The sequence below is a fragment of the Vitis vinifera genome, chromosome 1, assembly GCF_030704535.1.
Source record: "Vitis vinifera cultivar Pinot Noir 40024 chromosome 1, ASM3070453v1".
Taxonomy (NCBI): Eukaryota; Viridiplantae; Streptophyta; class Magnoliopsida; order Vitales; family Vitaceae; genus Vitis; species Vitis vinifera.
This window is the reverse complement of record NC_081805.1, coordinates 9,361,740-9,383,185: the sequence shown is the minus strand read 5'-3', so window position 1 is coordinate 9,383,185 and position 21,446 is coordinate 9,361,740. Positions and strand designations below refer to the sequence as shown.

Genomic DNA, 21,446 nt, shown 5'->3' with positions numbered 1-21,446 from the left:
ATTTGGCGAATCCTCGCCTGTCACCACACATTCAAACTTGATGAATCCCACCAACTTCACAACTCAACCGTTTAAACATTTGGAAAGCACAAACAAACATCCTCAATCAAAAAAATGACAAGTGAGGGTCAATGTAGATAGATTTGAAAAATTCCCGAATTGCTAGCCATGTGAAGCCGAGCCATGTACAGCTGTATTGGATAAGTATGAATTTCATCTCTCATTGTTATTAGTATTTTTACAATTATAGCCTTCAAAAATGCTGAAGTTATTACATTGAAATATATATAGTAGAAATGAGTAAATAAAATTGATAATTATTATTATTTTTTAACGTACAGCTGGCATTTGAATGTGGTGCGCAGAAGACAGACATAGGAAGTAAATGTGGGACATGGATTGTTAAACCTGAATGGAATTAAGATTTTTGGGTATTAAGACATAATCACAGCATCCGATTCTGTCTTCCCTAATGCTGAGCGCCCCCACTGACCCCCACTCTTGCTTTACCCTTTCCTCCTCTCTTTTTTCGTTTGTCTCTTTCAACTTTTTTCTCTATACTCCACACTCACTCTTCTTGGAGACACTATACTTTTGATGAATGCCATAAGCCCAGATGTGAATTAGGGTTTTTGGCCAATGCACGCATTTCGTCTTCACTTCTGACTTGTTCTTGGACTGTTTGGGACTTTTTTCTTGAGTGCAGCAGTGATGGGTAAGAGTGTTTTGGTGTTGGTTCTCACTCTCGTGGTTTTGTCTGGCGGGGTCTCATCAGCTTCGGCTACTGCTTCTCCTGCAAGTAAGTGTAGATGAGCTTTTCAGAAGCATTTTTCAGTTTGATCTGGTTGTGTTTTTAGAGATTGAATCTGTGTTTGTTGGCGACATTGGGCAGAGATTGTTACTGGGTTTGTCTCAGATGCTGTTCCTGTTGTGATGAAATGGCTCTGGTCTCTTAAAGCTACCACCAAAACAGGTAGAGATCTTTGATACTACACGCATTGGCTGCTTCCTTCCCTTTTTTTTTTTTTTTTTTGGATTTTGGAATTTCCTTTTCCTGGGTATTGGGTATTGGGAATTCTGGAGTGTTGATGCTACGGTGCGGTTCTTGGGATTTTTGTTTGCAGCGATTTCTAGCCGGTCGATGATGAAGTTTGAGAGTGGGTACACAGTTGAGACCGTGTTTGATGGAAGCAAGCTTGGAATTGAACCCTACTCAATTGAGGTTTTGGGCAGTGGGGAACTTCTGATTCTGGATTCTGCTAACAGTAACCTGTACAAGATCTCTTCCTCACTGTCTCAATGTAAGTGGATTTATTGTAATAACTTGGAATCTTTGCTTGATTCGGTCTTGTTTTGTGAAACATTTGTTTGTAATTTGTTTAAGATTCTCGTTGAGTATGTGTTTTTGTGAAGTTCCTGAGTCCGATGCCTAGAAATCTATTGGTTTTCATTTGTTAGGGCCAAAAACATAGCTTCAGCTTCTTTCCACAAGATTTTGCATTATGATCAAGTCCCCTTTTTCTTTAATGCAAAAATTTGGCTCTATGTTGTTGAACTATCTTGTCCTTATTTCCCATCTTTTTGTGCGTAAATGTAGAACTCAGCTTCATTATTATAAGGACAATGTACCTTTTAGCTTTTGCTGAGGATATCAATTTGCTTTTCTGTAGTAGCAGAATCCACTTCAGAACTACAATGCACCATTTAGCTAAGCTTCTGGAACATCCCTCTCAATGTTTATAGGAAATTTAATATACAATTCTGATGTCGTTTTTAGTCCAGTTGTCTCAATGGGAGAGCTTCTGCAAGAATTTAAATCCAATTTTGCTAGGAGATTATAAAAATTTCGATAATTTTTGTGTGGTTATAACTTTCTATATTATATTAGTTAGCTTACCTATTAGTATTATTTGCTATAAGTGAGATATGGCACAAGCCTATTTCCCGGAAGACCAATGAAAAACCTTTATTGTGTTGAAAATACAAAAATATGCTGGATTTATTAGAACCATTTCCTCTATTTAGTTTTACTGAGTCAGATTCTATCTCTATACATATAGCAACCTTGAGTTATGTTGTTTATGTAAAACAATTTTTATTCAGATTGACATTCATGTTTATTGAACATCTATTTACTCTGATTGTGTTTTACAATAATATTCTTTGATAGCACTTTATCTCATATTGAAGTTTTCTATGCTGATTAAAGTTCATTCTCATGTTATTGTTTTGGTCTCTTATAATTTTTTTGTGTATATTTGTTTCTTGAAATAATTCTCACTGGAAATCATGCAGATACCAGACCAAAGCTGGTCACTGGATCCGCTGAAGGATACTCTGGACATGTAGATGGGAGGCTCAGAGAGGCAAGGATGAATCATCCGAAGGGGCTTACTGTGGATGACAGAGGAAACATTTATGTTGCAGATACCTTGAATATGGCCATCAGGAAGATAAGTGATGCAGGTAAATGCAAATGAGGATGAGTAATGCAGGCCTGTATTTTGCTTGAGCATATGTACCCAGAAGAATATTTTCCTGTTCACTGATGTCCCTTAAGTTAAGGTATAGGAAAATGAAAATGGAATGGATCCTCTTTTCCCCATTCATGATGGTATAGATGAAATTTAGTTTATTATAAAACAACTTTTGTGTCCTTCTCTCTAAGGAAACACGGTATTGCCACACAACAACCTTGGCAATCATGTTGTTGTTTATTGGAAACATAATATGACTAAGTTGTATATATGGGGTTGTTTCCAGTGTAACAGTTTAGAGTTGTGATCTTCTGTGTTAAACATCACAGAATGAGAGATCTTCAATGCTAATATTGTTGAATTTTCTACCTGCAGGGGTTACAACAATTGCAGGGGGGAAGCTGGGCCGTGGAGGGGGGCATGTAGATGGGCCAAGTGAAGATGCAAAGTTTTCTAATGATTTTGATGTGGTGTACATTGGCAGCAGTTGCTCCCTACTTGTCATAGACAGAGGAAACCAGGCAATTCGGGAGATCCAACTTCATTTTGATGACTGTGCTTATCAATATGGAAGTGGTTTCCCTCTAGGTAAACTGATCCATCCAGTATTGATCTTTGATACTTCTCAATCTTGACAAATCCATGTGAAATGTTCTCCATGATTGCAGGGATTGCAGTGCTTATTGCTGCTGGGTTTTTTGGTTACATGCTGGCACTTCTGCAACGTAGAGTGGGCACAATTGTGTCCTCTGAAAATGTGAGTACCCATCTTGTACTCTAGTCTTTTTGTTTTCTTAATAATCCAGTAGTATCAGCCTCAGATAATTTCTAGATTACATAATCTATGCTCGAATTTATGATTCTTCATGATTTTACTCAAAGTTGCAGTTTGATTTAGCTGAGTTTCAAAATGGGAAAGTGGGTACACTTATCAAAATAAAAATAAAAAAATAAAAAAAATGGGAAAGTGGATACAGAACTTCCTAGTCCAAAGTGTTGAATATAGCTTATACTCCCCATGAGGGATACAAGAAGTTTCCTAACATCTTTTTCAACCACATGACATGTTTTATGTTATATTTTATCTCTTGCTCTTGAAGGATCAGGCAAATCCAAGTATTGCCCATAGTACATATCAAAAGCCTCTGAAATCAGTCAGGCCACCGCTAATCCCTACTGAAGATGAGATGGAAAGGCAAGAAGAAGGCTTCTTTGGGTCCCTTGGGAAGCTTTTTGTCTATGCTGGGGCATGTATTGCAGAAATCTTTGGAGGAATGATTCCAGGATTGAAGAAGAAGCCACACAGCTATCAATACCAAAACCAACAAAATTACCAGCAACCACAAAAACATTCTAATGCTTGGCCATTGCAAGAGAGCTTTGTGATACCTGATGAGGATGAGCCCCCCTCTATTGATACTAGGACCCCTACTCCGCGAAAAACCTATCCATTCATGTCCAAGGATGCAGAAAAGATGCATCAAATCAGACAAAGCCGTGCTTTTGTAAGTGGGTGGGATGGTGATTTCCAGCAACAGCAGAAACAACATCATCATCGCCATTATTCTTCCACCCCGCATACTTATTACGAGCAGAACTGTGAGAAAACCAATGAGATTGTCTTTGGGGCTGTTCAGGAGCAGCAAGTCCGGCGTGAACCTGTGGATATAAAGCCTGTGAACTATGGAGATCCCATCTATGATCATCACAATATTCGCTCTCGTATCCATTCAAAGGGTTACACCCAGGGCTATTGATCATATATACATATGAGATTTTAGTATTCTAGTCTCATTCCATTTCGATATGCCTCCCTGGGGATTTAGTTATAGGTGGTATCAAGATTCCTTTTTGATGAATGGAATGAAGGAGCAACTTAAAACACCATGTAAGGTTTACTCTGTCTTGCCAAAACATTGTAGCCTGTGTTTGGAAATGTTTGCTCCTATAAAAATGGTTTGAAGATATATGGAATGCTCTTTCATTTTAAGCTTTAACGGGTCTCAGAAAACTAGTGATCCTTTTCTTGGCAATTAAAACGCACAGAAACAATAAGGCAATGGGTCATGAATTAATGTTGATGCTGCAACTGTTGTTTTGTACTGAAATACTGACAATTAGGTAGGGTAATCCTAGCTTGACTGGTTTTTTAAGTCCACATACCTTAACTTTAGTTTGTGTTGTCTGTGTTTATTGAAAACAAGTTTTAAAAGCGGCCTTGGGGGTCTTTCATGATTCTTTTTGGCCTTTCAGCTCTCAGCTTGATGCATGGACGACCCTTTAAACCATAGGCTGTTGCATCTTCTCACCGGGTTTTCTGAGCTTTTCATTAGTCTTCATTTATTAGTTGGACTAGAAGATTTTCAAGTTCGTGGCGCTGTTGCACAAGTTGCAATAACCTAAAACCTCCGCACAAACCATCAGTCACATTTTCCTCTCAGCACCACTGTATGAAGAAATGTCCCTTGTCAGGAGCATTTCAGCCTTTCACATTTCAATCATTCCAGGAAACGACTAAATTTCGGATGAAACACGCACCATGTAATGTTTGGGTAAGGGTTAGCTAGCTGTCTCTCTCACGACCTCCCAAGGGGAAAGAAGCATTCCGGTCTTTCACTTGTTTCAATTCAATGGTGACTGAGTGCCTCTGTGCCCTTGATGGAGCTCACCCTCCCGTGGCATTGATAAGAACTGAACCAAAAATGCGTTCCAGCAATGAATAATCTTGCAAATAATGTGTAACATTTGATTTGTAGAATCCGTATTTGTTCCCATTAATCACCAGATATAATCAGAAGCGAAGTTTCATCAACTTCTTGGCGTGGCCTGACAGATAATTAAGTCCATAGTTATTGCTCTGCCTTAGGATGTCTTGATGCAGAAGTGGCTTGCATGCTTTCCAAGCAGGCAAACATCTATTATAATAGGGTAATACCGCAACTGCCCAGAAAACACGAGGGTGATAAGTCCAGGACCCAGCTGTTTTGCAATGATGCATTCCTGTTTCAGCCAGATTCCCCTCCTACCCCCTACCTGAATAATGAACAAAATAGAAGGAACAGGCGGAAAATCCAACTATTTACATATCATTTAAGCAGCATAATCATGTTCAGAAATTTAAAACACTTCACACAAGTAAAGAGAAGGGATTCAACATGGACAGAGCCATTAACCACTTTCATCTCCTCTTGACTAAACCTGTATTGCCTGATGAACACAACTCCACAGGAGTGGTAACTTTAGCCTGCTCCACAAAACCCATAAAATTAGCCTCTATCATGCTTTCTATCCTTCCACAGGTTTCAGGTGAAATATCTCTCTTTCCTTGATCATCATCTCCTTCCTTGAAGATTCTGTCAGTCGTATTTGATAATTCTGAGCTTCCATCAAAAGTCAACAAGTCCTCCAATTGATCTGCAAACCTATGTGATTTTTTCTGCATGAATATTTTACTGCTTGTGTCTGGTAATTGCAAGCTTCTATCAAAGCTTGCCAAATCCTTCAACTGGTCCTCAAACATTTGCGGTATTGTTGGTTCACTAATACATGAGTCATCAGAATCAAGCAAGGATACAGATTCCTTCCGTGAAAACTGAGATTCTACAATATTTATTCTGAACATGAGAGAAAGATGGGATAAGCTCAACGAAATGAGCCTCCTTAGGAGTGCATAAAACATGGAGCTAGCAATTACGCTTCTGATGTCGAAGCAGAGCATCAGTACTTGTTTCCCCAGATGGATTAGGCAATGCTTCCACGTCTCGCTGAAAAAGAGTGGGCAGAAGACTTCCTGTCTACAGAATTCGGTTAACAAGATTTAAGAAATTCAATACTAACATAGAATATATTCCATAGGGACACTTACTTGAGGAATTACATAAGGACGACTTATGATCCCAACAATAAAGCCAACTAAACATGAAACTCCAAGTCCCAGAAGAACCCAAAGGAAGGCCCCTCCTAATACTGCAAAAAATGAAAAATAACAATTAGTTCCCTCCAGTTGAGATAATAGACTTCATAGAATAAACCTCAAGATAACAAGTGCCATCTGTACCCTTATTTTTTTTGGCTTTCTCATTCGGTAAATTCATCCATTATTGCCAAAAATTGGAAACCATGACTCATAACCAAGCATCATGGAATGACAAACTATTATATTCCCACAGGGCTGGGTAAAGGACTCGTGTTGAAAATGCTAAGTTACTGAATATGAACTATACCTTTGAAGTGTATGGTTAAATTTAGACCATTGAATGAAGGTAGAAAGAAAGGATATTCAGATATAAAAAACGAGATCATACAAAGAAATAAGAATCATGTTCAAAGAAACCTTGAACTATTAAGTTTGTTTGGTAGTGATTTTAGGAAATGTTTCTACCCCTTCTAACACTTCAAAAATAAAAAAAATTTAAGTGCTAGAAATATTATAATCGTTTCTTAGAATCACTACCAAACGGGCTTTTAGAGTGTGTTTGGTAGAGATTCCAGGAAACGTTTTTAGCTTTTTTAACACTTGAATAATAAAATTTTTCAAATGTTAGAAATGTTAGAAAGCTTTTTAGAATCACTACCAAACGAGCTCTTAGAACCTGTTTGGTAGTTATTTTAGAAAATGTTTCCAAACTTTCTATCACTTTAAAATTTGTATCATTCTTAGTGTTAGAAATACTATAAACGTTTTCTACAATCACTCTCAAACACACTCTAAATGTTTTCTAAAATCACTACCAATTGCACTCTGAGAGTGCGTTTAGGAGTGATTCTAAAAAAATCATTTCTAGCATTCCTAACACTTAAATGATAAAAATTTTCAAGTATTAAAAACGTTAAAAGTGCTTCGTAGAATCACTATCAAATGAGCTCTTAAAGTGCGTTTGGTAGTGATTCTAAGAAGTGTTTCTAATCTTTGTAACACTTGGAAATTTTCATCATTCAATAATTAAAAATGCTAGAAACACTTTCTATAATCGCTGCAAAATGCACTTTGAATAGAATTATTGTCAAACCAAAAGCCTACTAGATACCTGATTTTCCAGGCAAAATGACTTATGCATCTCTGCACATACAGTCATCTAGGTTTTGCAAGCAAAATAACTAATGCATCTTCTCTAGAAAAAAGCACCTTACAATAACATCCAAGAGCTTACCAGATTGAGGGCTCCTACGGCAATCCTCCACCTTCAGATCAATCTGGCGAACCAATTGACTCCCACGGTCCGAGACCAGCACCGCGCATTTTTCAGGAACAAAAACCAGCTCAAAATCTTTAGAGAAGGAAGCATTCTGTGCAGGCCCATCCACTTTGCCCGTCTTCTGCGCGTAACCTCCAGCAATTGTGGTAGTCACGCCTAAAAAAAATAAAATAAAAAATCATCAGTTGAAGCACATGCGCGTTCACAACACATTTACAAACAAAGTACCTCTGTTGGTGATCTTCCGAATAACGCCATTGCTCTGATCGGCGACATAAACATTCCCTTTCAGATCAACCGCAAAGCTTCGCGGCTTACTGAACGTGGCCGACGCCGAATCGCCATCCGAGAATCCGGCGCTACTGCCGGATAACCGCTTAATTTCACTCTCTGAAAAAAAAAACAAAAAAAAACAAGAAGTTAGGAAAACCCTAGTGAGCCACAGTTACCTCTTTATTAAAACGAAAACAGGATGGGTACCTTGGGATAGGGGAGAGGAAACAGTGTAGAAGACACTCTTGGACGAATCGAGGATGATGAAATCGGACGATCCGTATCGAGGGAGGATGGAGTGAGGGTTTATCTCAAGCTTGTTACCATCGAACACTGTGCGCACTGTATATCCATCTTCCAGAACGAGGTCGGCAGAACCTGAGAAAATATGAGAAGATTGAGGGGGTTTTCAGAAATTATTAGATATAGAACTAGGAAAAGCAGAAAAGGGTGTGTTTGGACATTTTGACAGTACCGTGAATTGCAGCGATGGTGAAGATGGTGAAGACGATGAAGAGGGAGAGTGACTGCAAGTATGTAGCCATGGAGCCAAGCTGCAGAGATTGCCAGCGGTGGAAGCAAGCTTTCCTTTTTGTGAAATGGAGACGCAGAGAAAATCGTGGGTAGCTTTTCCACAACCAACCAGCTGCTTTGCTTTTGATTTTTTTTTTTTATTCCCTAAAGTTTTGGATTCTCTGCTACTTTTCTACAATTTTTGTTAACCATTTATTCAATCATGCTAACTTTAAATATTCTTTAAATTACTTTCACATAATTACAAAATTATTTATTAATTAATTTTCATTAAACAAATTAACCCTAATCAAGTAAATTAATAACTTCAAAGCTCCCTTTTAATCTTAATAAAAGTTTTTTTTTCATGCCTATTTCAGTAATTTTATTAAAAATACTTATGACTTAAAAAAACATTTAATATAAAAATAAAAAACATTATTTATCATAGGAGTCATATTTTATTCTATATAGAATATTATTTCATATTTAATGAAATTGTTTGAAATATTACTATTATTATTTAAAAATAAAAAATTGACTTAAATTTTTACCTAGAGTAAAAAGATACAAAATGACATCTTAATTAATTTAAAATAATTTTAAGTTAATAATAAATTACTAATTAGTATGATAACCTCCAATAGAAAAAAAACTACATTCATCTTAATTTAACAATTATATTTTTAATAATCAAAAACCTTTCATAATCAAGCCTCGAGATGCAGTTAACAGCACAAAATTAATTAAGTGTATCATCCATGACATTCAATAAATTTGATAGGATCCGAATCTAGGACCTTGTGTTACTTATTGGACTACACTTTTCGATGTTCATCTTGATTAACTAGGGTTTAACTTAACAATTTTATATAAATTATTTTCATTGAGACCTTGATTAGAAGTAAAGTAATTTAAAATAAAATAATATAAGAATTAAGAATAAGTCAAAAAAATTTAAATAACTTGATTTTTAAATTAATATATTTACTTTATTAATTATTGAGAAAATAAAGGTTATGTTTAATTAAGAAAAACACTCAAAAGAGGGAAGGAGGGGGGGCGGTGAATTGGGTTTTTTAAAATCTTTTCAAGCACAACAAGTTCAAGCATAATATAAACAAAATAAAGAGATAGAGTTAGAGAATTCAAACTCAAGTTTTATAATGGTTCAACACTTCCTTACCTACGTCCACTCTCCTCAATCTCCTAACCGAGTGAGGCTTCCACTAACTTATAGTTTCAACCAAGTTTCCAATCTTCTTACACTTGGATTCCGGTCCAATGGGCTCTTACACAATCTCTTCAAGATTCAAACCTCTTAAAGGCTTTAATACTCAATTTTTATAAGAATGAATCCATCAACCTAGCTTAAAGATAGCTCAAATACAAAACAAAGCTAGGATGACTCACAATGGTGCACTAAAGGATATGCAAGTGATGATTTAATGCACTAAGAAAGAAATGAGAGTTTTTTGTTCAAGAACAGGTAGGTCGATAATTGATTGTAAGTGTTCTCTATCTCATAAATGAAGCAAAGCTCTCAATTTATAAGTTTCTAAGCTCGAGATCCAAAAAAGCAAAAGGTAGCCTCAACCAGTTGAGCTAGGGGTCGACCGGTTCACTAGCCGTTGGAGCATTTAATGCTTTGGCAGATTACCGTTGCCTCGATCGGAGGTCGATCAGACCTCGATTGAGAAGGGGTGAACCTCAACCGGGAAGAGGAAGCTACTGGATGAGAGAGAGTGTTTTTGGCACTCCTCGACCAGACCTTGACCGGACAAGGGCAACCAGTTGACCGATTCCCCAACTGGTTGAGCTGGTTGGCCAGAGCCTCAATCGGTTCAGCCTTTTTGCCCCGAAAACCTATCTTTTTCAATTTCTTTCTTTTCTAACACTTAGGCAAGGTCTTTAAGTGAATTAATATGCTAATTTTAAAACGTTTTGCCTAAGGTACATTTGATAAAACTCAAGTTTTAATGAAATTGAAGTTTTAAAGGATAAACCGAGTTTTCTAAGATGCATGAAACGATATGAAAATCCTAAGTGCACCCATGCATTCATCTTACATTCATTTCCTATGAACAAAAGTCTTCCCAAAGTCTCGATCTTGTATCCATTTGGTCATTTGATGAATTTCCAAATTTATACCTGAGATTCTTTACCATTCAAATCAATTAGTCATTTAACCATAGTTTGTTATCATCAAAACCCAATTAGGAGAACTATTGGGCTAACAATCTCCCCATTTTTTATGATGACAAACCTCGGTTATCTAGGAGAAAAAGAAATCTCCCCTTCAAACCAATCATGGATCAATTAATTCGAAATTTATGAATTTAAAAACCGAGATAATCAGGACATGCAAATTTTCAATAGGAAACAATGTAAATCATGAAAATAGCATATCATATATAGTAAAGTTAAATGTACACGAAACAAAGCTAATCCAAACAAATGATATGATAATGACATGCATGTATAGGTCTCCTAGATCCTAAATATCTCTCCCCCTTTGGCAACATAAAAAAAAGAAAAAAAAACGAAAGGGGGTCTCGATGAAATCAAGGCTGAGGAGGTGGAAACACGAAACGGAGGTAAGCCATCATTTCCTCATGTTGACTCTCTTGGCGACTCTCAATGCGCTCAATACTTTGCTGGAGATGCTCAAATGTAGTCTGTTGTTGATCCATACGCTCCTCTATACACTCAAATCTCTGCTAGAAATGCTCAAATTGAGAAGTGAAGCTAGTCTGATACTAATCTATGCGATCCTCCATAGAATAGAATTGAGTATCACTGACTACTGCAAGCTCCTCCATACGAGTGCCAAGTGAACTGATCTGAGCAGATAAATCCATCTAAGACTCATGATCAATAGCGTGAGGTGCCTAAGATGGTCTCTCTGTGTGAGAAAGCTCGGTGAATGATGGTTGAGAAGATGGTCCCGCTGTGTAAGTCGACTCAGTCATCATAGGCTCAGAGAATGTGGCCTCAAACTGAATACTCTCTAACTAGGGGTGGAGGAGGAATGTCAAGTTTAGGTCATCTCTGCTCAAAGTCCCTCTAAGGGTCTAACCCACTCTCCATCTCTCAGATCTCAGCCTCCTCCTCTACTCCAGGATGCATATGGCCCTGTTCCTGGGTCTGTGCTGGTAGTCACTCAGTTCTCCTAATCCAGGAGCCATCGGGGGCCTCAAACTTCATCCGCCCCAAGGACTGCTCATCATAAGTGTCATAAATGGTAGAGGCCTCAAAGTTTGACTCTCTACTCAAATCAACCTTGACATCCTTAAATACTTGAGTAAGGAAGCGACTGTAGGGAAGTACTCGAGTCGTACTCTCGCAGCATGATATCATATGCATCATCATCAGATACCATACGTGAATCCGTCTTCCCGACAGAATGGAGTCCACAATGAATGCCTCAAGGTAGGAGACCTTGTCTCGATATCCTCCTCGTGGCAATATGATGGAGCAGATCATGTGATGAAGGACACGGCTGATCACGGTCAGACTATGTGCCGATGGTTTGCCCATCCCCTGGGCGTCTGCAAGGCCACATCTCCTCTGAATAGCCTCTCTAGGCTCGAAACCTGGCACAGTAGGTCACACCTTGGACTCATACACCCAGAGTTCAACTGAAGGGATGTCAAAAATGCGGCAAATGCTCTTCGAGCTCAGTCTGATCTCAACACCTCTAACGGTGAAAGTGATCAGTCCACCAAGTCCATAGGTCACTCGTGAATAGAATGCACGCACCAGAGTCGGGAAGATCGGCTCAAAAATCGTCACTACTAGCAGCCATCCCATTCGGCCGAAAAGTCTTTCAAACTCGAAATACTAAAGTTGGGAGAAATTAATACTTCTCCCTGGAACGACTTTATTCTGAGCGAATTTTTGCTTGTATCTCTAATACTCTTCGACAGGACTGAAGAGGGTCGTGTCATACCTCGCATTTCGACGAGCCTCCGTCTGATCATGCTAGGATGGCTCAGCAGGGCGCTTGCCCTGATCCCTAGAGGTTGTTGTCTCTCTCCTAGGCGCCATCAGAAAAGCAGAAATGAGGAAGGTGAAGTTGGTAGAGAGAGAATCACACACACCCGAAAACCCTAGGCGCGCAGGAATGTCCTGAAGCTAGCTGTGATGCATGGACTGAGGAGAAATCGTCCTAAATTGAAAGCCCTAGGTCCCAAATCCGAAGCCTTAGCCTCCGATCGTCTCAAAATCCAGTCCAAGGCCTACAATCAGTCCAATATCTTGCCCAAATTGGTCTCTGGAAGCAAGAATGTGAAGAACCTTGAAGAAATGGAGAAGAACAATGGTCGACCAATTCCCCAACCGGTTGAGCCGATTAGCCAGAGCCTCGACCGGTTCAGCCTTTTGGCCCTGAAAACCTATCTTTTTCAATTCCTTTCTTTTCTAACACTTAGGCAAGGTCTTTAAGTGAATTAATATGTCAATTTTAAAACGTTTTGCCTAAGGTACATTTGATAAAACTCGAGTTTTAATGAAATTGAAGTTTTAAAGGATAAACCGAGTTTTCTAAGATGCATGAAACGGTATGAAAATCCTAAGTGCACCCATGCATTCATCTTACATTCGTTTTCTATGATCAAAAGTTTTCCCAAAGTCTCGATCTTGTATCCATTTGGTCATTTGATGAATTAACGAATTTATACCTGAGATTCTTTACGATTCCAATCAATTAGTCACTTAACCATAGTTTGTTATCATCAAAACCCGATTAGGAGAACCCTTGGGCTAACAATTATTTTATGGTTAAAGAAATAATATTCAAAATTTATAATAGAAAACACTCGATTAGTTTATTTTTGAACTCAAATTTTGATAGATTACTAAATTTTTTATAATCAAATAAGATCAACTATTTCAAACTAAATGAGTACTAACTCGAGACGCGCACAACTTTAAAACTATTCGGAAATTTTCTTTTAATTTAAGCATTTTTTTATAATTTATACTTGTATTTTTATTCATGGATATTAATATATAGCATTTGTAAACTAAAAATATAAATGACAATAGGAAATGACTTGGGATTGCAAGGTGGCTGGAAGAGATTGGGTAAGGCAATGTGGGGAACTTTCATAGGGCCATGTAACCTAATGAAATTTGTAGAAAAAATAGGAAAATAAATTAGAGTTGAAGGTAAAGGTAGTTTACTTGTGATATGATGATATTCTGTATTGAAGGGGTTCTGATAAATATGAGTAATTATTTGGCAAGTAATTCTTTATGTCAAATTGATATTAATTTAAGTTATGGATACAAAAGAAAATGGTTAGTGCAACACTCTAATCAATGAGAGAACTACAAGTTTTTTTTATGTTTACAAGGTAGTTTTAAAAAATAATTTATAAACTATGAGTGTAAAAAAATATTTCCAAATCTATTAGTTTTTACCAACAAATGAGGGTTGTCACGTAAATTGATTCAAACAAAAATCATCTTTTGAAGAGATGATTTAAAATAATAATAATAATAATAATATAAGTAAAACTCATCTCTTAAAGAGACAATTTATAAAAATTCTTAAAAACAAAAAAACAAAAAAACAAAACAAAATAAAATCATTTATGATTTCTAAATATATATATATATATATATATAGCTAAAATTGTCTCTTGAAAATAAGATAAAATCCTTTTAAAAAAAAATTCAAACAAAATCATATTTTCAAGTTATGATTTCTAAAAATCCAAAAATATAGTATAAATCCCAAAATTTGTTAATTCCATTTCTAACACTTATTTTAGGCTCATTCTTTTGAGACCCTTGGTTTGGGTTTCAATTTGAATAAGATGTAAGACCTAAATAGAGATGATGATACATGTTAAAATCTTCATCTTTCCTTAACCTATAAATATGGATCTTTGAGCCCATTTTTAGTAGTTTTTTTTTGGAAATTTTGCCTAAATTTTGAGAGAGAAAAAGAAGAAAAAAAGAAGGTTGTGTGTACTATAAGCTAAAGTGACCTACTTAGGAGGAGTTTCTTTGATGAGTTCTCCTCTATTTCATTTTTTTTTTCTTTATTATTCTCGGTTTGTTTTTATTTATTGATTGATTATTGAGATGATGATTGTATCATTGATTTTGGGTATTTTCTTCTTATATTTGGACTCTAAGCTACTATGCTTCATTTTTATCATTTCGCATGCTTGCTAGACGTTTGATCTTTTGTCTAAACCTTTTTTTAGTTGTTTTACAAATCTATCTTGATTGGGTTTTGCTTATTCCTTAGTTTTCTTTTCTTTATTGGAAACCCATTGAGTAGAAACATGATATGGAGTTCATTTTGATTTTATGGCTTTTGGTGTTTCTTTTGGTTATCTTTAGGATCTTGGTTTTCCTTTTCTTTTGGTGATTTTTGGAGGTGTTTTTGACTTATTGTATAATAATAATTTAAAGTCATATGCATTATTTTGTTTGGCCAAAACCTTCTCCTATAAAACACTCTTTAGAGCCATTTTTTGTCTTTTGTGACCTCTTCTTCGAAACTGGTTGTAAAATCTTGATTTCATTTGCATTTTTACTAAACTTCAAGCTTTTTTTAATGGCCAATCTCATGCCTAAAGGTTAGGCCTCAAACCATAGACCTTAGTCTTACTTTTTTTGCTTGAAAATATGGATGGTTGCTCTCGTCCTTTGTGATTTTTGGTGTTTAATATTGAACTTAAACAATATCATCTAAGATATGAAGAAAAAGAAAAACTGTACATTGATCCATACTCCTAACTTCAATATGATTTGAAATTCTTCACGCTATCATCTTCAGCTTTTTCTGTCTTGATCTTCTCTCTCATACTCTCCCTTTTATGCACTTTTTAGTGATAGGTACGAAGATGTTTTTACCAAATTGTTAGAGTGGAGAGAGGGACCAAGAATTCCTCTATTTATAGGTGTAGTAAATTCATTCCTTTAATGAACCATTAACTAATTGTGAATTTTGAAATGAATCTAATTTAATTTCATCAAACTTTATGAATGGGAAAATGAATCAAAATATTTAATAAAAGGAACTTAAATAGGAATCCAACAAATAATTTAACAGTGAACTTCAAATTCCAAAATAACATGCACAAGACCTTGAAATGTGGTGCAATAATGGAAATATGCTTGTGCTCATGCCAAACTCAATTTATGAGCAATGGTTTTCTATTAGTTGTTTAACTCTCCGTCCATTTCAAATCAAATATATATATATATATTTGATTTTTATCCAACAACAAGAGATGCACATTGATTACTAGCATCCCCATGATCATAGAGGGAAGAGCTTTTATCATCTTCTCCTATAAAACTATGAGGCCTAAAGTAGAAACCAATCCAAAGCATTAGATTCATTAGAAAGTCAAAACCACTAAATCCCTAATTGATAGAACCAAAATAACACCATCAAGATCAAATCTTGCATTTACATTAAAACTTTAGGAAAGGCTTCATAAATGCTAGAAAACTAAAATGAGTTGTGAACAATTGAACTATCTCAGCTTAGGAGGATGGGACATTTACTTTATCTTGAGAGATTGAGAGAGAAAAAGAGACATCACACTTGAGAAATGAGTTAGATTTTTGTTGAAATATTGTAAAAGAAAAAGGTTATGATTTTCTTAAAGTTGCAATGATTAAATCAAGGGAAACATGTGCCTATAAAAAAAGTCAAGCCATGGCAGAGTGAATAGCTAGTTAGACAAACATCAAAGAACTCATCGTTAAAGAATTTCTCAAGGATAAAAAGCATAGAAGTTGAAGTGAGATGTCAATAAAAGAAAACTACCTTATTTCGATATGAAAACCCTAATGAGAGAAAGACCTTTGTTGAAGTCATGGTGAGCTGACACAATGAGATTTATGGTTGGTAGTCATTGAATATAATAATTGGTAGTGGGCCTTTACGGTGACTAGTAGGACTTGACTACAGTGGCTAGTGGTGGTCGACTATGATGACTAGTAGTGATCAACAATGGTGGCTGATGGTGGCCAAGTAAGGTAGCGGATGCCTAAGGGTTTCTCGTTTAATCTATTTTAGATATAAATAGCGGGTTTGGAGAGGAATGAAGTCAAGCATCTCTATTTATACTATAATCAACCTTGAATGATGTGAAAATATGGCTAACCTTAATATATAAATTGCAAGTCATAGTAATTCTTCCAACTACACCATTACTATACCTTATAATTTTTCTATCAAGCTTGGATCTTTATAAGTCATGATAGCTTTTAATCAATTTTACATATGTCATTATTGGTTTCATCTAAGTTTTATATGTCATGGTTATCCATTTTAGTATATATCATTAACATATGCTTCTTTTAAGTCAAGGAACTTTTTTTTGTAGTGTCCTTAAACATTTGATTTTCAATTTTTCTTAATTTTAGAAACATGAACTATCGTTGCAAATTTGAAATTAATGAGATTATTCATAACCCTTATGAGCCATTTGTCATGCTCATTAGAGGGTTGAAATGTTGATTTGTTCATGAAAGATAATTTAGGCTGATGTTTAAGCCTACATGTCATGTTTGTTGAGCATTGACTCTTTATTGCCTTGTTTTTGAGTGCCAAAATATTTTTAAAATTTTGGATTTTTTTGCTTATTCTAAATTGTTTTTTAGCCTTCAAATGTGTTTTTGTCATCTTGTACGTGTTAAATAATTTTTGCTTTGTTGAAAAACTCTTTTCGAAACTTGTTGAATAACTTGTTTTTCTCGAGTGTCTATCTGCTGCCCTATTTTTCGGGTTTTTGACATTTGTTGTGAAAGAAAACAACAACTTCAGTTTGTTTGTTTTTTTTTTTTTAAAAAAAAAAAAATTATTGTTTTTAATTATTTTTATTCAAATTATGGATTTTTACTCTATTATGGATTGTGAATTAATATCACCCCTATGAAAGGTTAAAAATCCAACTTAAGGGTTGAAGTATGAAAACTTAAGGGCTAAAAAACTTATGGGACATTGGGTAAATTATTGTGACAATAAGATTAATTAGTGGTTAGGTTACAATTTATCAATTTTCAATCCTATCTTTGTGATTATTTTAGGGAATGATATGGTAAATTATTATTCAATACTAGTGATTTTTTGTAACTCTTGATCATTAGCGATCATAATTTTCCATATCTTTATTTGTCTTAAAACAAAGTTATAAGGAGTAAGAAAAATTAAAAAGTCGAAACTTGAACTGGTAATCAATCTGATTCATTTTATAGTTTTAGGATCTATTTTAAAAAGGAAAAAAAAAAGGTTTTAGATGCAATTATGAGTTTATAGCTTAGGTTGATTGTGCGAATGACCAAGAATCCCAAAACTCTAAGATCACTCTACCTAAGAAATTCTTGTTCCCTTTAATTTCTATACCTAAAGTTGGAATGGACTTCAAACTTGAATCAATTGAATTAAAAATTAATATTGAGAAAACAAAGGCTATGTTTAGTTAAGAAAAACACCCAAAAGGAAGGGGGGAGGAGAGTGAATTGAGTTTTTAAAATATTTTCAATCACAATAAAATTAAACAAAATATAAGTAAAGTAAAGAGATAGAGTTTAGAGAATTCAAACTCAGGTTTATAATGGTTCAACACTTTCTTGCCTACGTCCACTCTCCTCAACCTCCTAACCGAGTGAAGGTTCCACTAATTTGAAGTTTCAACCAAGTTTCCAATCTTCTTGCACTTAGATTCCGGCTCTAATGGGCTCTTACACAACCTCTTCAAGATTCAACCCTCTTGAAGGCTTTAACACTCAGATTGTTACAAGATATAATCACTCAACCTAGCTTAAAGATGGCTCAAATACAAGACAAAGTTAGGATGACAAACAAGAGTGCACTAAAGGATATACAAGTGGTGATTTAATACACTTATGAAAGAAATGAGAGCTTTTTGATCAAGAATAGGTAGGTGGGCTTTGAATGCAAGTTTTCTCTTATCAATAAATGAAGTGGAGCTCTCAATTTATAGGTTTCTAAGCTCGGGAGTCAAAAATAGCAAAAGACAACCTCGTCCGATCGAGCTAGGGGTCGACCGGTTCACTAGCTGTTGGAGCATTTAATGCATGACAGGTTACCGTTGCCTCAACCGGACCTTGACTGGTAAAGGAATCACCTCGACCGGGAAGAGAAGGCTATTGGGAGAGAGAGAAGGTTTTTGACCTTCCTCGACCGGTTTCTCAACCGGTTGACCGGTTGGCCATAGCCTCGACCGGTTGGCCATAGCCTCAACCGGTTAAGTCTTTTTGGCCTCGAAAAACCTATTTTTTTTATTCATTTCTTTTCTAACACTTAGGTAAGGTCTTTAGGTAAATTATTAAGCCAATTTTGAAACATTTTGCCTAAGGTAAATTAGTTAAAAACTTGGGTTTTAATGAAATCAACATTTTAAAGAATAAACCGAGTTTTCTAAGGTGCATGAAACGTATGAAAATCCTAAGTGCACTCATGTATTCATCTTACATTAGTTTCCTATGATCACAAGTCTTCCAAGCATCTCGGTCTTTTATCCATTTGGTCCTTTGACAAATTTTCGAGTTTATACATGAGATTCTTAAACATTTAAACCAATTAGTTACTTAATCATGATTTGTTATCATCAAAACCCGATTAGGAGAACCCTTGGGCTAACAAAAATTAATATTCGCTTTATTATTAATTTACTTTCTTTCACTTAGTGTCACTTCATAAAAAATCAATTCATATATTGTTTTTTACTTTAGGATAAAAATAAAAGCAACTCATTTAACACAAATTTCGTAAGCTAGTCCCTGAGGATGATACTTGAAATACTATAGAAGTTGTAATAACTTTTTCTCTAGTTTTTCTAGGCTAGAATTGCTACATACAAGGCTTAAGCATTTTGGTACAATAGATCAATTCGGTCAAATACTAACTCTTATGTTTCTATCTAAAAAGACTTTGAAGAACCTTCTTGAAACACTTTAAAGAGTTCAGATCTTGAGGTAGAATAATGCCAATTTGTTCTTTTTCCTAGGCTCTCCACAAATGTTATTTTCTTTTTGTTTCTATATGCAAACCTACGATATAATTCAAGTACACTTAGGAAACTTGATATTTAGAAAATTGCATTTTTTGTTTAATTTTTGGAAAACTTTGTTGAGAAAAATATATACTCAAGAATCTCTAGTTTCTCAAGAATCACTAGATGGAAATTCAAGCATCTACCTAGGTTCTCTTTTTACTTTGAAAGTTCACTCGATAGCTTCGAGTTATTTTCAAGCATTATTTGATCACTTTTTAGATCCTATCCAACTAAATTTAAGTTGAATTTGCCACTACTTTGACTAAAATTCAAACCTGAAACATAATTACTAAAGTCTTCAACTCATTTGACCGATAGTAGTTCTCCTTATAACATTTCTATTAGAAATACTTTTATTGATAATTTAGATATAAATCATAAAAATATTTTCAGCAATAACATACATTAGAAAAAAAAACTTTTGTAAAAGATATTAATTAAATGTCAGGTTAAAAATCAATTCACCGGATTTTATTCGACTTGATTTTTTATAAGGAAAGTGTTTGCTAAACATTAACATGCACTTTCAACCCTTCAAGAATAACTACAAATACTCTTAAGGCTAAAAGTTTGATTCTTTTCCTCGCATTGACTGAGAAATCTTTATGCATTCCAAGCTCGGAAGTTAGATGGACCCAAGGGTCACACCGACATGTAATGGAAGACATTCATCCACCAAGTCATTCAAACTATGAATGACTTCGGAAAATGGAGTATGCGAGGATTTAGTGTTGGGTGCCCAAGGTGGAGCCATCCGCAGATGCGAACCTCGTCACACCACTGGTATAAGGAAAATTATTTTAGAATAATAAAGATAATGAGAAGATCGATGGCCTATCCGGCAACCGTCGGCATTGTCAATCGGGGTCACATACCAACGTTTTTAGAGTTTTATCAGCACTGCTTTTATATCATGTCCATTTTTATTAGAAATATTTTTAGAAAATAATATTTACGTGTACCTTTAAAAATATATATTTACAGTATTTTTTTATTATAAAATATTATATAATAAAAAATAAAATTTTAAAAATAATTATCCAGAAATCTATTCAAGTGGTTTTTAAAATTTTTAAAAATAATTTTAAGAATTTATCAATTATTTAGAATTTATTTGTTATTGGTTTTAGAAAATATTTTTAATCTTTTTCATATTTGAAAATAATTCTTTTTGATAGGTAATAATTAAATAAATCATTACTTTAATCATGATTTTTTTTTTACCATTTACTTACATGATAGGTGATAATTAAATATAAAGTATATGATCATAATTTATTCAATGTAATTAATTATTTTTTATTATTTATAATATAAGATAGTAAGAATAATAGTACAGGGGAGATACAACGATATTATTTTCTTCAAGAATATTTACTGTAAATAAAATTAAAAGTTATATTTTAATTTTTTTTTTAATGTTTAAAACTTTAAAGTTATTGTTGTGCTAGTAGATACAAAGATAAAACAATGAATATAATGAGTATTAACGTGGTTTGATCAATCATGTCTACATCCCTGAATAAGAGATAATCTTTCCTTTATACCACAACCATACCATATAAAATATTTTCTACTTCCTTATATTTATATCCTAAATCTCTCACTCACTTTTTGTTTCCTTTTTTCACTTTCTGGTTCGATGAAACTTATGTGGTATGATATTTGTTATCGATGGATGATAGAAAGGGATAAGAATGGTGGAATTGTCTGATTTTTAGATGGTTTAAATATTCTTTTTATAATCAAGTAATAAAAACTTATATGTATAATTTCTAAAATGTAATAATATGAAATAATATTTATTTTATGACATTTGAAGTCTTATCAATAATATAGTTCCGATTTGTAGAAGTACCCCAGTGAAATTTCAAATTGATTGTCACGATCACGTTTAATAATAAGTAAAAATAAAAAAACCCATTTTCGTT

General features: G+C 34.7%; 2 protein-coding genes across 6 annotated transcripts in view; one reads left to right on the top strand and one right to left on the bottom strand.

Annotated features, from left to right (window-relative positions):
- The first annotated feature begins 441 nt into the window (after nt 1–441).
- LOC100263777 (uncharacterized) lies at nt 442–4,444 on the top strand. 2 transcript variants are annotated; one of them, XM_002265431.5, is made up of 7 exons: nt 442–799; nt 893–973; nt 1,125–1,301; nt 2,296–2,466; nt 2,853–3,065; nt 3,146–3,234; nt 3,578–4,444. In XM_002265431.5, the coding sequence occupies exons 1-7, from the start codon at nt 712–714 to the stop codon at nt 4,232–4,234; spliced, it is 1,476 nt and encodes a 491-aa protein (XP_002265467.1). In that variant the 5' UTR covers nt 442–711; the 3' UTR covers nt 4,235–4,444. The 2 variants fall into 2 exon arrangements, with proteins under 2 accessions (XP_002265467.1, XP_010653246.1); XM_010654944.3 differs by having other exon boundaries at nt 445–799; nt 3,584–4,444.
- A 1,094-nt stretch (nt 4,445–5,538) lies between these two features.
- LOC100243227 (uncharacterized) overlaps nt 5,539–21,446 on the bottom strand; it is an 86,199-nt gene continuing 70,291 nt past the window's right edge. The window contains exons 1-6 of one of the 4 annotated variants that reach the window (XM_002265236.5): nt 8,421–8,665; nt 8,153–8,323; nt 7,901–8,062; nt 7,628–7,828; nt 6,343–6,443; nt 5,539–6,267 (exon numbers count right to left, since the gene is read on the bottom strand). In XM_002265236.5, the coding sequence (XP_002265272.1) occupies nt 5,656–6,267; nt 6,343–6,443; nt 7,628–7,828; nt 7,901–8,062; nt 8,153–8,323; nt 8,421–8,490 (1,317 nt within the window). In that variant the 5' untranslated portion in view covers nt 8,491–8,665 and the 3' untranslated portion in view covers nt 5,539–5,655. Of the gene's footprint in view, nt 6,272–6,342; nt 6,444–7,627; nt 7,829–7,900; nt 8,063–8,152; nt 8,324–8,420; nt 8,666–21,446 lie in introns of those variants that run through there. The other 3 variants (XM_010654953.3, XM_059740147.1, XM_059740144.1) reach the window with 3 other exon arrangements.

Coding starts and splice junctions, on each gene's coding strand:
- LOC100263777 (XM_002265431.5), top strand. CDS start 712: ATGGGTAAGAGTGTTTTGGTGTTGGTTCTCACTCTCGTGGTTTTGTCT. Junction 1,302..2,295: donor CTCTTCCTCACTGTCTCAAT/GTAAGTGGATTT, acceptor GAAATCATGCAG/ATACCAGACCAAAGCTGGTC. Junction 3,066..3,145: donor TGGAAGTGGTTTCCCTCTAG/GTAAACTGATCC, acceptor CCATGATTGCAG/GGATTGCAGTGCTTATTGCT.